The sequence below is a fragment of the Crocuta crocuta genome, unplaced genomic scaffold, assembly GCF_008692635.1.
Source record: "Crocuta crocuta isolate KB4526 unplaced genomic scaffold, BGI_CrCroc_1.0 scaffold16, whole genome shotgun sequence".
NCBI lineage: Eukaryota > Metazoa > Chordata > Mammalia > Carnivora > Hyaenidae > Crocuta > Crocuta crocuta.
In genome coordinates, this window is record NW_027531893.1 from 14390446 (window position 1) to 14408171 (window position 17726).

The 17726-nt window shown below is 44.0% G+C and overlaps 1 protein-coding gene across 4 annotated transcripts in view; it reads right to left on the bottom strand.

Annotated features, from left to right (window-relative positions):
- Positions 1-442: 442 nt before the first annotated feature.
- The window catches only part of TMC7 (transmembrane channel like 7), a 53187-nt gene continuing 35903 nt past the window's right edge, over positions 443-17726 (bottom strand). For 2 of the 4 annotated variants that reach the window (XM_077773292.1, XM_077773293.1), the window contains 8 exons: positions 16158-16315; positions 14150-14267; positions 13288-13385; positions 10602-10788; positions 7901-8031; positions 4691-4846; positions 1616-1694; positions 443-621 (listed from right to left, as the gene is read on the bottom strand). In XM_077773292.1, the coding sequence (XP_077629418.1) occupies positions 541-621; positions 1616-1694; positions 4691-4846; positions 7901-8031; positions 10602-10788; positions 13288-13385; positions 14150-14267; positions 16158-16315 (1008 nt within the window). In that variant the 3' untranslated portion in view covers positions 443-540. The remainder of the gene's footprint in view (positions 622-1615; positions 1695-4690; positions 4847-7900; positions 8032-10601; positions 10789-13287; positions 13386-14149; positions 14268-16157; positions 16316-17726) is intronic. The other 2 variants (XM_077773290.1, XM_077773291.1) reach the window with 2 other exon arrangements.

The window sequence follows — 17726 nt, forward strand, 5'->3', positions numbered from 1 at the left end:
CATCCGTTCCCAACATCCCGATTCAAGGGTTTCTCTTCATGAGAAAAAAAAATATCAGGCCTTATTTTTAAGTCATCTACAGAACCATTTAAAAGGGTTCCTACTTCATAAGGAACACTTCTCAGTCTAAACCTCCAGGACCTGGCTCAAAAGAACGAGCCCAGGCTCATGAATGGATGACCTCTACAGTTAACTGTAAAAGCCAACACAAATAAGCTTTGAAAAATATATAAGGGCCCTCCTCCTGAATTTTTGTTCCATCAGCCTAAACGGCTAAGTAAGTTAGTTTTGGGGGGAGAGTCACCAAGCTGCTGGTCTACAGACAAACCAGGCCTGAGCCTGGTCTTTCTGTCACCAAAGCCCTACTGAGGGGCTGGGGGACATCAGGGGTGGGTTACGGCCACCGCAGCTGCATAATATGGAGCTACTTTCAGGAAAAACCTCAACTCCAGAAAGATATATTTTAAAATCTCTGCTCCAAACCCAGGTGGATTCGGTAGGCTCAGCAGGTCCCCTTCTGAGCGACACGCAGCAGGATCCTCACTGCCAGTCTAGACGGTTCTTCATATCCCTCTGGGCTTCTGTTAGTTTCTGGATTAGATAACGCTTGTCACGACTTTCCTAGAGACGAAGATGGGTACAAGAGCTCATTCAATATATTTGGAAACATCTATCATCTTTTCAACCTAATAAATTACCTGTCAGACTCTCAGTTAAGGATCCTAACCCCTGGATGGTTGTAATGGCCTCCAAACTGGTCTGCCTTTGGCACTCCTGCCCCTCCACGGCCCCTTGTCCACAAAGCAGCCAACAATCTTGTAAAAATGTACATCAGGGGGCGCCAGGACGGCTCTGTTGGTTAAGCACCGACTTCGGCTCAGGTCACAATCTTGCGGTTTGTGGGTTCAAGCCCCACTTCAGGCTCTGTGCTGACAGCTGAAAACCTGGAGCCTGCTTCGGATTCTGTCTCCCTCTCTCTCTCTGCCCCACCTTCGTTCACATGCTCTCTCTCTCTCAAAAATAAACAAACATGAAAAAAAAATGTACTGCTATTGAACACACTTCACAGGTTTCCCATCACACTCAGAATTAAACCCAAATTTCTTAACAGAGCCGTCAGACTGTGCTGTGACTCCAGCTGGGAATCCACCATCGTCCAGCCCCAGGGGTGCCCTCGCTGTCCCCTCTGCCTGATACTCTCATCCCCAAGACCTCCCATAGCATTCACGTCTCAGCTCCAATGTTACCGCCTCAAAGTGGGCTTAGTGGCCACCATCGACAGCAGCAGATGGCCACTCATCTTGTCTGTGTTCTCTTTATAGCAGCTACTGCTACTGGAACTTAGCATTTTCCTGTAACTATTCAGCAATCTTGTCTCCCTTGGTCACCACAGTATCCCAGCACAGTGTGAGGAACAGGGAGTGATCAACAGACATGTTGAAGGACTGGATGAGCCCATGAATGAATGAAGCCAGAGAAGGCCTGGCCTGAACGCAGAGTTTGGGGAAGTGGTGGCGAGTGGGGCCACAGCATTCCACCCTCTCCTTGGGAAAAGTGCCACTTTCTGTTAGGTGTCCTGGGTAAAGGTCCCCAGCCATGACCTGCTCTTCCTTACCAGGGACAGCTGCTCTCGGAGCTGGACAACCACCCGCTTGTGTGCTCCGGCGAGGGCGATGAAATAAAACATAATGAGGCTGCAACACAAGGTGGAGAGGTCAGGAGGGAGCTTGTACCATTTGAAGCTCACTAGAAAAACAACCTGATCCATTTTTCCCAGAAAAGTTTTACTGTTGTTAGGAAAAGAAAGAAAAAAAAAAAAAGAGGGAGGGAGGGAGGACTGAAAGGAAGAAGGAAGGAAGGAAGATGGAAGGAAGGAAGGGAGAGAGGGGAAAAGAAAAGAAAAGAAATGAAATGAAAATCCTCATTTATCCTAAGCAGAGGGCAATCAGAAATGGCCCCTGAGGGGTTCTGCATTGGCAGCAGTAGCAAAGACTGATTCGTGCCTTGCTTTTTAAGCTAATATTAAAATTTGTTGCTGCTCCCTCGGCACCTGCAGTATGATAGGGAGAGAGAGGGAAATGCTCCAGAAAGTCAGCTCTGTACAGAATGCACTGGCTATAGATAATCACTGTGGAACCTCCCTGGCCTCAGTTTCCTCATTTGTAAAATGGAGATAATATAGTAAAACCCAGGGACAAACAGCCTAGGATAATACATTTTTTTTTTTTTTACAAATAGTTTATTGTCAAATTGGTTTCCATTAGGATAACACATTTTTGAATAAAAGCAATTGGCAATTGGCTCCTATCTTCCATGTAGTCCCAGATCTCAAAGCGGTGGTTGAAATGATTGTCTTTGGGGTGAGGGGCAAGCGGAGTGGAGAGCGAGCCCCCAGGAAAAGAGTAGGCAACCTCATTCCATTCCATGAAGGGGAGGCGGTTTCCTGTCCAATCTCTCCGGATATGGCTCAGGAAATAAGGGGCGCTGGAATCACCTATATCAATGAAACTCTTCTAGAAGATACCACAGCCACAGGACAAGAATGGCCAGATCAGGTAACCACCACCAGATGGCATTAGCCAAACGACAGCTGGAGTAAACGCACTAGGCAGGAGTCACTGGGATCCTCAGATTCAAGGCTGGTTGCGCAGCTCCCCCAAGCCATGCTGTTAATCTCATCAAAAGTATCATGCCTTTAACAAATACATTTTTGGAGCTCACTTCTTGCACTGGGTGGCGTTTTACTGTAAGAATATCTCATTCATGGGGTAACTGCGACGATTTCATTATAGTTAATACATGCCAGCTACAATGAGTTCTAGTTATTTGTGCTAGTTCTATAAAGCTTCCAGGAACACTGATTAGTGACTGCTGAGCCAATGGCCCTAGGGGAAATACAGGGCGAGGTTCCTTGAGTCAATGGTCACAACACTTGTCAACTGATCAATACCTTATGTTTCTTATTCCTTGAGAAAGTTAAGTTATCAATACATAATCTTGCTTTTGTTTAAAGATACTTTGTCTTTATTGTTGATTCCTTAACTCTGAACTTAGTGTCAACAGCACCACAGCCCATGCCTGAATGAAGCTTATCTGACATACAGATTTTCTTTGTAAGGCACATCTCGGCCTCCTTGCACTTAGGAATACGAGAAGCACTTTGGCCATGTTATACAGGGAAATGAGCCACCAAAAGCACAAAATGCAAGGAACATGACACTAAATAGATCACAAAAGACATTTATAGTATGAAAGCTGAAACAAGATGGCAGGCTTATTGCCTTGTCTGACCTCAGCTGGTTACATGCATGCTATGGTCTGAATGTTTCTTTGCCCACAAAATCCATACACTGAGATCCTAATCCCAAGGTGATGGCATTAGAAGGTGGGGCTTCTGGGAGGTGATTAGGTCCCTCACAAATGGCATTAGTGCCCTGATAAAAGGGACCCCAGAGAGCTAGCTCAGCCCTTCTGCTATGTGAGGACACCAGAAGTCTGCAAGCCAGAAGAGAAAGGGCTCTCCCCTCACCATGCTGATCTGGGACTCACAGCCTCCAGAACCGTAAGAAAGAAATCTCTGTTGTTTATAAGCCACCTAGTCTATGATATTTTGTTATAGCAGCCCAGATAGACTAAGACAATGCCTTTTGGGGGACTCCAATTTTTTGCTAGTCTGTGCAAGTCCACAAATGACCATGAGATTGATTGCCTCATGTACTGATTTTTGGGACTGTAAAATATTTTAGCAAGTAGGCATATTCACGATACAGAAAAAAAAAAAACCCTGAAACCTGGGAATAATGAGGGTAGACTGTAAGACTGTAATTAGAACAACAGCCACCACACAGTAAGCCCTCAATGTACATTTGTGATTAAAATTACCGTAACACACAAAATCATTCACTATGCAGCAAAGACTCTTGTCACCCTGACATATATCACCTGTCATTTACTGAGCCTTTACTAAGGGCCAGGTCCTCTGCTAAGCATTTTACATTTTTTAAAAAGTCTTTTAAAGTTTGTTTATTTTTGAGAGAGAGAGAGAGAGAGAGTGAGTGAGTGGGCAAGGGGCAGCAGAGGGAGACAGAATCCCAAACAGGCTCCAGGCTCTGAGCTGTCAGCACAGAGCCCAAGGACATAGGGCTCGAACTCACGAACCATGAGATTATGACATGAGCTGAAGTCAGTTAACTGACTGAGCCACCCAGGCGCACCAGCATTTTACATCATTAACCACATTTCCTTCATGTCACAACCTTACAAAGTATGTGCCATTCTCACCCCCATTTTCCAGGTGAGGAAATGGAGGCACAGAAAGGATAGACTACTTGGAAGTAATAGAATCCGGGTTCAAGTGCATGTGCCTAACCTGTTGCTCTTCTCTCTCCCCAGTGATGACTTACTTTATCAAAAAGCCAGTGATTTTGTGAATAATCAGTAATATTAATAGACAATATTTATTGGGATTTTATGTCAGGCATAGTGCTTCACCTACAGGATCTTACTGAACCCACTCAATGACCCTCGTAAAGAATCACTATTATTATGCCCATTTTAGAGATGGGAAAGTGAGGCTCCCCGAGGTTTAGTAACTTCCCAAGTGTAGCAGGTGAGCTCACACTTCCCAGTGGAGAAAAGTCCACCTGTCTCAATGGAGGGTTGTCACAAGGGTCTAAGGGCTCTTACTCACCAGATGATCATGAAGAAAGGCACTGCAAAGGCTTCCGACGTGACGCCATGGACCAGGGACTGCAGTGAGCTGGGAAAGGTGCTCACTGTCTTGGGGACCACCTCCCAGGTGGTGTTGAAGTTGGTGAATGGCCCACAGGCTTTTGAGGAAGGGATGCTGCCGGGACAAAGACCAAGGAGCTTAGGGTGCGGCAGGCAGCACAGGCTGAGCGTCGCTCCTCCACCTGGCCATGGGCTTTTGTTCCTGTGAGGAACAGCTTGATCTTATGGGCCTTCTGGAATATTCTGATCAAAAATGCTGATGCTGAAATTCCATCTGATCTGTAGACTGACTCCCAGTTTACAGGAAATTTAGCACAGAAGAGCGAGTTAAATGATACTGTAAGACAGCAATCAAATGGATCCAGAAGGTGGTGGTGATTTTGTTCACCAATCTCCTAGGTTGGAGATGAGGAAACAACTCTTCAAAGAATTAAAGATTAAAGGAGAATAAGGGGACATGGCAATGAAAAACAATGGGTAAAACTCAAAAGATACTCATGTTATTTTTTTTTTAATTTCTTTTTTACTTTATTTTAGAGAGACAGCATGCGAGCCAGGGAGAAGGGCGGGAGGTGGGGGGAGAAGGAGAAAGAGAGAGAGAGAGAGAGAGAGAGAGAGAGAGAGAGAGAGAATCCTAAGCAGGCTCCACGCTCAGTGTGGAGACTCACGCGGGGCTCTATCTCATTACCTGAGCTGAAATCAAGAAGTCAGACACTCAACCAACTGAGCCACCCAGGCACCCTAGATAAGATCCTCATTTTAAAAATAAGGCTGTAGGGGCACCTGGGTGGCTCAGTCAGCCGGTCATCCAGCTTCAGCTCGGGTTATGATTTTGCAGTTCATGGGTTCGACAGCTCAGAGCCTGGAGCCTGCTTCAAATTCTGTGTCTCTCTTTCTTTCTGCTCCTCCCCCACTCACGCTTTGTCTCTCTCTCTCTCAACTATAAACAAATATTTTTAAAAATTTTAAATAAAAAATAGGGACGCCTGGATGGCTCAGTCGGTTAGGCGTCCAACTTCGGCTCAGGTCATGATCTCACAGTTCATGGGTTCGACAGCTCAGAGCCTGGAGCCTGCTTCAAATTCTGTGTCTCTCTTTCTTTCTGCTCCTCCCCCACTCACGCTTTGTCTCTCTCTCTCTCAGAAATAAATAAAACATTTTTTAAAACTTAAAAATGAATGAATGCATGAATAAATAAATAAATAAATAAGGCTGGAGGACTATTTGGGGACAACTGGATAAGTCTGAAAATGGCGAGAGGAGGACAGTATTCATTTTCTTACACGTGACGTTACTGCAGATGCATGGGAAGGAGAATGCCTTTACTTCTGGGGGCTGCACACTCAAGTATTTAGCCCGTAACTTCTGTGCACCCACAGATCTCAAAATGGGGGTGTCTGAGGTTACTATTTACGTGTGTCATGGCGCCTCTAACAATTTCAAATGGGTCATCACACCCATAAAAACGTATGCAGAGAGAGAGATAAAACAAATGTAGCAAAATGTTAACAACTGGGACATTCAGTTGATGGGTATATGAATCTCCATTATTGCTATTTTTTTTTAACTCTTCTATACATTTGAAATTTTTCAAAATAAAAACTGGGGAAAAACTAAATAAAATTCAATGGAAAAAAGTCTGTAATTAAGGCCTAAAATAATAAGTTCTACGTATGAGGTTTTCCACTGCATTCCTATTTTTATGGATAAAAAAGCATGCTTGGAAGCAACCTAACTATTGTTTAAGGCAATGGATGAATAATTTATGATCCATTCATAAAAGAGAATACTATTAAAAAAAACCACTGGAAGAGACATAAGGATGTGAAATGACCAGCTCCCAGACAGAAAATAGTTGGGAAACACGATTAGGAAATTAATTGTTTCCATCATATATTCTTATGTTTTCTTAAATTTTGTGGCATATAAACAGATTACATATGTTTACATACATACATATAGAATTTTATATTTTATGTTATGTAAAATATATATTTATTTATTATATTAAAGATCAAAGCTAAAAAACATTTTAAAAGACTGAGAGTTCTGTATGAGCTGGTATGGAAAAGGGCACATCATAAAATTAAGTGAAAAAAATAAGCTGCCAAAGAGGACTACAGAATTATTCTATATGTGGTTTTTAAAAATAAATAGTATTCATATGAATTTCTGGAAGTATTCATAAAATGTTAATGGTGGTTACCCTGGCAGAGTGGGACTAAGAAGGGAGGATAATGGGAAATCTGTTTCTCTTTTATTTATACCCGTGTATTGTTTTTTTTTACACATAACCTATATTACTAAAACAAAAAACAGTAAAAATATACAGTCAAATTGGTTAAAAAATAATATCTGACAGAAAATCTCAAGGGTTTTAATTTAAAGATGAAGAAATGGAATTCCATGAGAATCTAAGTCAGAGAGATTGGTAAACTATAGCCCTCAGGCTAAATCTGGCCCACCATCTGTTTTCTATAAGTAAAGTTTTATTGGAGTAAGTCATGACCATTAGTCTGTATATTGTCTAGAGCTGTCTTCATGATGCCACAGGAAGGTAGAACAGTTGCTACCGACTCCATATGGCTCACAAAGCCTAAATATTTAGCATTCCTCTTTACCGAAAATGTTTGTTGGCCTTTGGTATAAATGGTTATGCTCTTAGGGAATATGGTCACTGGAGTCTGGATCCTCAACTTCTGATCTCTAGTCTTAAGCACTTCTGCTCCTACCAAATTCTACACTTAGACTCTACATTCTTTGTGCCATGTCCGAATCATCTCCATACTTCTAGCACCGAGCCCGGTGTTTGTCACAGTGAAGGAATTCCAAAATCTTCTATGATGAAGATGTATTATTTTTGTAATAAGAAACAAAGAAATGATCCAAAAGAAGACCAGCAGAGAGGTCCTAGGAAAAGGGAGTTGGGGAGGCACCCTCTTAAAACACTGGCAACACAAGTTCTGGAAGTGGACCAAGACATTCCGGCATCCAGAGAGAGATTCCAAAAGAAAGGTGGGCCTGGCTAAGCCAGGAGTGACTTACTGACTTCCGTAAGTGGAACACCATGAGTTTGGAAAGCCAATAAAGAACACAGTGGGTGCTTTAATACAAAAAAGGGACATGTCAAGAAGCAAGGAAACATTCTAGAAAACAAAGTCATATTTACCGTGCCATGCTGATCGTCAGAGGTATTATTGCCAAACACAGCCCTATCAGCAACACCAACAGGAAGAAGAAATTAGAATTGGATGCTCTGAACTGCCTTGGGGAGGGCCGGCAGGTGTAAAGAAGACTCATCTAAGGGGAGAGAAGTAAAGAGAAAAGTAAGGATATAGCTTCCTGGAAAGTAAATGAGCACATTCATGCATTCCGGTGGGAATGAAAACTGGTACAACTTTTCTGGAGAGTAGTCAGCAATACAGATGAAAATGAAACATGTTGAGGGGCACCTGGGTGGCTTAGTCAGTTAAGCGTCCGACTTTCGCTTAGGTCACGATCTTGCGGTTCGTGGGTTCGAGCCCCGCGTCAGGCTCTGTGCTGACTGCCAGCTCAGAACCTGGAGCCTGTTTCGGTCTGTGACTCCCTCTCTCTCTGACCCTCCCCTGCTCATGCTGTCTCTCTCTCTCTCTCTCTCCTAGAAATAAATAAAACATTAAAAAAAAAAAAAGAAAGAAAATGAAACATGTTGAATCCAGACCCCAGCCTTGGGGAATTCATCTTGATGAGAAAATAGAATAAATGGGCCAATGTTCATGTATATGGGTATTTACTGCTATCGTTGCTGATATCAGAGAGTAATTAATTGGAAGCAACGAAGGAGCTATCAACAGGGGCCGCTTAAAGGTTAAAGTGCATCTGCACAATGCAACACTTCAAGCCGGTAGAAAGGATACAGACTTTGCATCCTGCCTAGATAGCACTGTGAAATGACAAGGGCCGATTTCAGAACTCTTTGCTGTATGATCTCATTTAAGTTTTTTAAAGACTTTATAGGACTTTAAATGTGTATTAAATGGATCCATGTTAACATACAATTCATAACATGGATTCTTCATAAGCATTTATTTTTCCTGTATATTAACAAATATTTCCATCGGGGCAAAAAAGACTTGTGGAAATATCAAGTGGAAAGGGGGTGAAAGGTATAGTCACAGGCATAAAATTTCTCCTTAATATTTTTAAAAAATACATTACGTGGAGGGAGCATCAAGTCGTTCTGACTTTAGCAGTAGCCAGAAAATCTTCTGAGTTTGACAGCAATGAGTGAGTGACATGGACCCGGTGTCCTGTTTAGGGGTGCCTGGCTGATCAAGCCTGAAGTGTCAGAGCTCAGCCCGGTGCCCCTGACCTATTCTATTACTCCCACATATCTTTACTGGGCTACACACCAGGAAAGCACGGAGTAACCAATATTTTCCGAAAAGGGAACAAATTCCTATATGTTTTCTCACATCCATGTCTCCTTCTGTGACTTCAACCAACTGAAGTTTCCAAATGAAAGCATCAGAACATTCTTCACAGGCCAAAACATCTGGGTAGGCTCAATTTGAGGCTCTGCTTACCTAAGGATTAAAAAACTTAGGTTCTGGAGTGAAGTAAATCTGGAGTCACTTATAAGCTGTGTGACCTTGGACCAGTTACTTAACCTCTCTGAACTTCAGCTTCCTGATTTATAAAATTTGATTAATGTCAGCACCGACTTCAAAAGATGTGTGGAAACATTACACGATAGCCTATGTAAAGTGTTCAGCAGGGGAGGGCACATGGTATTCTTATCATTATCATTACTGTCATTATGAATAGTAGTCGTGGTAGTAGGAGTAGTAGAGGGCACCTCTGGAGGAAGGGATGGAAGATATGCATACATATCTACATTGTTTAAATGTTTAATATTGAGCATCTATTGCTTCTATAATAATAATAATAATAATAATAAAACAAGCTCAGTTATAAAGCCCAGATCAGTTCGTCATCTGCGGGGCAACTCTACCCATTCAGCACTTAATTCAAGCACAATGCTTACAGCCTGTGAGCGCTTCAAGGAGCTACTCAAATAACTGAGACCTGAAAATAAATGCAATGCCTCCAACATCCAAACAGAAAATTATAAAACTTAAATTAATAGATGTCTTGTTAAACGTCACCAGATGTGTCACTGCCAACTGATGGATCAATTGCAACTCAACTTTTAGACGGTTACCTACAAAAAAAACGTTTAAATTACAGGAGAAAAAAAAAATCATCAGAGAGACAGAATCCAAAGCAGGATCCAGGCTCTGAGCTGTCAGCACAGAGCCCAACATGGGGTTCAAACTCATGAAATGCGAGATCATGACCTGAGCCAAAGTTGGATGCTCAACCAACTGAGCCACCCAGGTGCCCAGAGTGAAAAAAATATCTTAACAAAACTCTCAAAATTATAAAAATGTGAAAATCCATTCAAAGTCTTTTTTTCCAGAATAAAAACATGTGTCAAATAAGGGATGTAATTTTGATACATCTGATGGGACGTGGGTGGGGCTCCAGACACACAACTGCCAAATGCCTTGCAAGGTCAGGAAACGACTGCCGAGGTGCGCCTGGGTGACTCAGTCGGTTAAGCGTCCGACTTCGGCTCAGGTCATGATCTCGTGGTTCGTGGGTTCGGGCCCCGCGTCGGGCTCTGTGCTGACTGCCAGCTCAGAGCCTGGAGCCTGTTTCAGTCTGTGACTCCCTCTCTCTCTGACCCTCCCCTGCTCATGCTGTCTCTCTCTCTCTCCTAGAAATAAATAAAACATTAAAAAAAAAAAAAAAGAAATGACTGCCAAATGTCTAGCAAGGTCAAGAATGGTCCAGAATATCAGCCCCCCATCCAACCTTTTCCTTACCTCTTTCACATAAAAGATGATAATGAATTTCAAGGTTGCAATTGCAGGGAGAAGAGGGGAGAAAAAGGCTCCAATCCAGCAAATGGTCTGCCCATAAACAATCCCCAGAACGTTATCGGGAATGGCAAATTCCTGCTGTCCCCAGCACTGAATCAGCTTCCAGGAGGAACAATAGGTCACCAGAAGCCTGGAAACAAACGGGACAGTTTCTCACCTGGATTGCTGGTACCTGCCAAGGCCACAGGACCACGTCCACCACATCAGGGCTATTTCCACACACATTTCTCAGGGAAACTGGTTAGTCATACGTCCAGAAGTTGCACAAGACCGTGAACTCTGGAATCATTAAGACCAGAGTCTGAGGTTCAGATCTACAGTTTACCAGCCGAGTAAGTTTAGTTGAGGTTCATTTCCTCATGTGGAATGTAGAGGAATTGTAACACAACTTACTGCACCAGGTGGTGGTGACCATTAATGACATGGACAGTCTGCGTGTTCTGGCTTGCCACCTGGCTCGAAAAGTAATGTGGATCCACACAGAAATGGCTTATGAGAATCCTACTACCCGGCGTAACCACTTCCTGAAGCTTCCCACAGAAACTCCTGACTAACACGTACAGCTGTTCACTGTAGATTGCCAAGTGTCAGCAAAGATACGGGAAACAGGGGCGCCTGGGTGGCTCAGTCAGTTAAGCCCGAACCTCAGCTCAGGTCATGATCTTTCAGTTCATGAGTTCGAGCCCTGTGTCAGGCTCTGTGCTGACAGCTCGAGCCTGGAGCCTGTTTCGGACTCTGTGTCTTCCTCTCTCTCTCTGCCCCTCCCCAACTTTGTCTCTCTCTCTCTCTCTCAAAAATACAATAAACATTGTTGTGCCTGGGTGGCTCAGCTGGCTGAGCATCCGACTTCAGCTCAGGTCACNTCTCTCTCTCAAAAATACAATAAACATTGTTGCGCCTGGGTGGCTCAGCTGGCTGAGCATCCGACTTCAGCTCAGGTCACGATCTCATGGTTCGTGGGTTCGAGACCCCCATCGGGCTCTGTGCTGACAGCTCAGAGCCTGGAGCCTGCTTCGGATTCTGTGTCTCCCTCTCTCTCTGACCCTCCCCTGCTCATGCTGTCTGTCTGTCTCTCTCTCTCTCTCAGAAATAAAAAACATTAAAAAAATACAATAAACATTAAAAACATTTTTTTAAATACTGGAAACAACCTAAATGCCCATCAGTAGGGGCAACATTGATAAACTATAAGCCACAGGCACAGTGGAATATTATACAGTCCTTAAAATGAACGATGAAAATTCATGTGTCCTGACTGGAAAGTTATTCATAATATTTGTGCAAGGGAGGAAAAAAAGGTAAGCTACAGACCAATGCAGATGTACCGTGATCCCTTTTAAAGGGGGGAAAAGAACACTTCTAGGAAGACTGTGTGTTTACTTACAGATGTAACTATGTAAATGTGTTTTTATTTTTATTTATTTATTTATTTATTTTGAGAGAGAGAGAGAGAATGCACACGCGTGGGATGGGGCAGAGGGAGAGGGAGACAGAGAATCCCCAGAAGTCTCCATGCTGTAAGCACGACACAGGGGCAATCTCACAAACAGGGGTCGATCTCACGGACCATGAGATCATGACCTGAGCCAAAATCAAGAGTTGGATGCTTAACTCACTGAGCCACCCGGGTGCCCCAGGACTCCTGGATCTGCCCCAATGGTCACCTCTGAGAAATAAGGTGGGCCTGGGGAGTTAGGGGGACAGTAACAAAAGAGAAGTCTCACTATTCTCTGGACTTCTGTATTTATTTAAATACTAAATATTTAACATTTTTAATAAGCACACATTCATGTCATATTCATTTAGGTTTTTTTTTAGGTTTAGTTGATTTTGAAGGGCTTACTAGACTTCTGACATGCCTGAATAATTTGTACATGTGCATAAAAAAAGTAGCTAAGTAAACAGTTTTGCTTAAGGCTCAAGGAGATGCCAATAATAATATGATGATTAAAACATAATAATGGTGATCATGTGGGGCACCTGGGTGGTTCAGTCGGTTGAGCATCCGACTTTTGAGTCAGGTCATGATCTCACAGTTCAGGAGTTCAAGTCCCACATCAGGCTCTGTGCTGACGGCTCAGAGCCTGGAGGCTGCTTCAGATTCTGTGGCTCCCTCTCTCTGCCCCTCCCCTGCTCATGTCTGTCTGTCTCTCTCTCAAATAAACATTAAATTTTTTTTTTTAATTTTTTTAAATAATGGTGATCATGTGCTAGTTAATATTTTGTTGACTGCTTAGTACTTATCTCTGCATTTTCTCATGTAATCCTCACAACAGTGCTATGAAGTGGCCAATGCTACTATCCCCATTTTGCAGGTGGGAAAAGAGGTACAGAGCTTAAATAACTTGCCCAAGGTCACACGACCAGCAAGTGGCAGTGCCAGGGTGTGAACCTGGAGGGTCTCCCTTCATAGTGGCTGTGCTAACGGCCGGAAGTCCGCTCCGAGGAAGACTCCTGGAAACCAGCACCATTTCTGTTCATGCTGCCTTTCAAGGGGGCACCTGATGGGCCTGGAGGTCAATGGCCTGGAGCCAGTTAAAGTCACTCTGTGGTTGTTGGTAATTTCTGTCCGCACTGGACTGGGGTCGGAGGGGTAGGGGGAAATAAGAGGGGTATCCCTCACACTTACTTTCTAGGAAAATCCACAAAAAGTGTCACAGCCAAGATGATGATGAGGTCGAAGATCATGAGCTTGTACATTTCCTGCCCAACTTGGGTCTCCCAACACTGGAACCAAAGAGATCAAGAGAAAATGAGGGCCCTGGAGCTCCTGGCTGGCTCGGTTGGTAGGGCATGCACTCTGGATCTCGGGGTTGTGGGTTCGAGCCCCATATTGGGTGGAGAGGTTACTTAAAAATAAAATCGGAAAAAAAAAAAGAAAGAAAGAAAGAAAGAGAAATAAAAGAGAGAGAGAGAGAGAAAAATGAGGCCCAACTTGGGGCAGAGAAAGCGAGGTTCTCAGACTTCTTTCAAAGCCCTTTTCGCCCCCAGACCCTACCGCCTCTGGAGGCCGCCAGCAGACGCCCCTCTGAGCTCCAGCACAGACTTTGGTTTTCAAGCCTATAGACGTGTCTGCAGCGTCAGACTCTGCTATACAGCAGGAAAGCGGATCGACGGGGATTCAAANGTTACTTAAAAATAAAATCGGAAAAAAAAAAAAAGAAAGAAAGAAAGAGAAATAAAAGAGAGAGAGAGAGAAAAATGAGGCCCAACTTGGGGCAGAGAAAGCGAGGTTCTCAGACTTCTTTCAAAGCCCTTTTCGCCCCCAGACCCTACCGCCTCTGGAGGCCGCCAGCAGACGCCCCTCTGAGCTCCAGCACAGACTTTGGTTTTCAAGCCTATAGACGTGTCTGCAGCGTCAGACTCTGCTATACAGCAGGAAAGCGGATCGCCGGGGATTCAAACCCAGAGCTGAGGGCTGTTCTCTCGACCTTGAGCCTGTCACCTGAGGATGACTCACCCTGAGGACACTCCCCTCCCTGCAGCCTCACCGGGTAGAGTTTCTGGTTGTAGCCACAGAGCTCACAGGAGTAGTTCCCACAGGATGTAATCTTGGAGCCCAGGGTGAAGACCAGCACACAGATGGTGGCCAGCCGCATGAACACACACCTGCAGGGAAAGAGAGGGGCGGGGGGACGGGATGAGGAGGCCTCCGGTAGGCTGGCTCCTTGGAACTGAAGCTATGAGCGAGCGGAAAAGCTTCAAAGCAAGGCAGTTTCTTTAGAGAGTTTCTGTTCGGGATTATGAGAACGTTCTGGAAATGGATGGTAGTGCTGGTGGCACAACACTGGGAATGTACTTACTGCCACTGGATTGTACACTTAAAAATATCTCAAGTGGGAAATTTCATGCTATATATAGAACTTGCCACAATTTTTTAAATGGCAGGGGGAAATAGATAAAAAAAGCTGGGAATTCCTGCATCCATGATGACGTGGCCACACTACAGAACATTACGTACTCCTGAAGGGGACTAATTGTATCTCCTAAGTATAAGCTTTGAGAGATGTGTGATATATTGGGAAGTGGAAACATCATGTTACAGAGCGTCACTTAAATAGGATCCTATTTCTAGGGAACAGGATTCAGAACAGGAGTGTGGGGGCCCCTAGGCGGCTCAGTCGGTTCAGCGTCCGACTCTTGATTTCACAGCGTTTGTGAGTTCGAGCCCTGTGTCAAGCTCTGCGCTGACAGTGCGGAGCCTGCTTGGGATTCTCTGTCTCCCTCTCTCTCTGCCCCTCTCATGCACTCTCTCTTTCTCTAAAAAATAAATAAAGACAGGAGGACAGAGTGGGCTAACTCTTTTTTTAAGTTAATGCTTTTCTATTGTTTGCTTGTAAAAAAAATAGAAATATGAAAAAGTTGGGGAGGGGGAGCGAAGCCATACATCTGCTCACTCTTCTGGATACATAGCCTGCCACCTGACATTATGTCTGTCCTGGTGAAATGTGAGGACCCAGCACCACTGGGGAAGGGCCCATAACTAAAAATGGAATCTAATGGAAAAGTCAGAATTGACACAGTTTATAGCGACTGTAGGCAACAGGATGATACAATACACCACAAAGAAACAATGAACTAAATCCACACTAGGGGATATTTTACGGGACAAATGCCCGGTGTCTCTCCCAAATCAATGGCATAAAGAAGAAGAAGGGGAATTCTTAAAAGAATAAAGGAAGCTTAAGAGATAACCANAGGCATGAAACACTCTATTTCACACAGTCCCCAACTGGTCCTCTTCAGCTCATTTGCATTAGCTCCCCAGACCCTGCGTTACAGCTGCCGTTTCTTTCTTTCTTCTAGGAAACTATTTATTAGGAATGAAGAGAGATATTTACAACAAGTTATAAGAAATCAGCTGTAGCGCATCTAGTCGGTGACTTACACTCACTGACTCACTGTACCTGGTACTCACTACACCGGCAGATGCCTTGGGCAGGTTCGTGTCCTAACCCCTGGTGACTCTCCTCCCCTCTCCTCACGAGGCCCATGCATCGGGGTAGGAGGTGGGAGCGTGGCGGAGTTAATGCCTCTGGGAGCCAGCCATCTTTAGGAAGTCCAGGATGAACACCTTGTTGGATGGGAACTCTTCAGAGCTTTCCTACCCAACTCCTAGCTGTCCAGTAGGACTGAGCCCCAGCGGCCAACATCTCCAATAAGATACGCTTTATCCTTTCTCTCTCTCTCTCATTCCCTCTCCCGCCTGCTGGTCAACACTTGTCATTTCTAACATCTTCCGAGCAACACCGCCTCCCAGGGCTCCCACCGTATGCCCTCAGCTGTCGATATCCTAACACATGAACACAAAACATAGTACCGCTGAGTACACGCTTGAGTCAAAGAGACTTCACCGCATGGGCACACTCTGATTCATTCACAGGAGCTGTCTGAAGGCTGTAGAGGATTCTTAGCTCATCAGAAGAAGGTGCCACAATTAGTCAGCAATGGGCAAGAAAGGGGGCAGGTGGTGATCTGCTTGGCATGTCTAGGCATTACCTAAGAATTGTCAGCCGAATCTCAAAGCCTGGGGAGTAATCCTCATAGTGGATGATCTTGGCAAAGATCATTGGGGTGATAAAATTGGCCAGCGTGATCACAATAGAAGGCAGGTACAGTATCAGAAGGTTCTCTCCAAACACCATCTTGTCAATTTCCTGTGAAGATAACAAAGGGAAGTCATATCACAAATGAATCAACCTTGAAGGGACTGAACTGTAAGTATGTCAAGTCATCATGCTGAGCGCCATATATGCTATATGTCAGCCATATCGCAATAAAACTGGAAGAAACAAACAAACAAAAAGAACTCAACTATACATATTTAGAAAACAAGCAGAAAAAAACATATATGTCATTCAACGTGGCCCATAAACATAAGCCATTTCATTCCTTGGGTGTTCAAATAGAGGAACTGGGCTCTAGTACCACAGGAAGAAAAATTAAGTCTATTGTATTAATTAGGGTCAAGTATTGAAAAAAAATCCATGGATGGGGCGGGTACCTGGGTGGCTCAGTCAGTTAAGCATCTGATTCTTGATTTCGGCTCAGGTCATGATCTCATGGTCATGAGATCAAGCCCTGAATCAGGTTCCATGCTGAGTGTGATGCCTGCTTGGGATTCTCTCTCTCCCACTCTCTCTAACCTTCCCCCACTCATGCTCGCTCTCTCTCTCCCTCTCTCTCTCCCTCTCTCTCTCCCCCCGTCCACCCCCCAAAATAAATAAACATTTAAAAAAAGAAAGAAAATCCATGGAGTCTGTATTAATGGGCAATTTAAAGTATTTTCAAGGCCATAGTCATAACTGATTTGGACTAGTCAGTCCCTCCTTTCAGCATAATAGACTACTTGGTCACATATATGGCTATCTGGGATAAAACTATATTTCCTGGCCTCCCTTATAGCTAGATACAGCCATCAGGGATGTGAGTGGAAGTTTCAAGTGCAAGCACCAGGTCTTGCCCTTGAAGGAAAGGGTATGCCTTCCCTGACCCCTTCACTTCCTTCCCACTGGCTAGAATGTGGACGTGTTCAACTATCTTGTACCGTATAGAAGAGAACGCACCCTAAAGATGGCAAGGCCACAAGAGGAATGAACCTGGGCCCTCAAAGACTGATTTCATGAAGCAGAGCCAGCAGACTAACTTGGATTTTTAAAACTGCTGCTATTAAATTTTTTTTTTTGNAAAAAAAAATAACCTGAGCTGAAATCAGACAATTAACTGACTGAGCCACCCAGGTGGCCCTAAAAGCACTGCTATTTTAGGTAAACTGGGGCCCTACCTAGTAAGTAGTGGAACTGGCAATTAAATGTAGACAGCCAAGCCTGAATTTTGAATCATGTGGATTCCAGGAGGAATTCCAAACACTCTTTTTGGATATTTTTGTATTTTTATTAAAAGTGGAAATTGTGGGCTCCTGGGTAGCTCAGTCAGTTAAGCTTAGTCCAACTTTTTATCTCAGCTCAGATCTTGATCTCAGGGTTGTGAGTTCAAGCGCTATGTTGGGCTTCCCACTAGGCATGTAGCCTACTTTAAAAATAGATAGATAGATAGATAGATATAGAT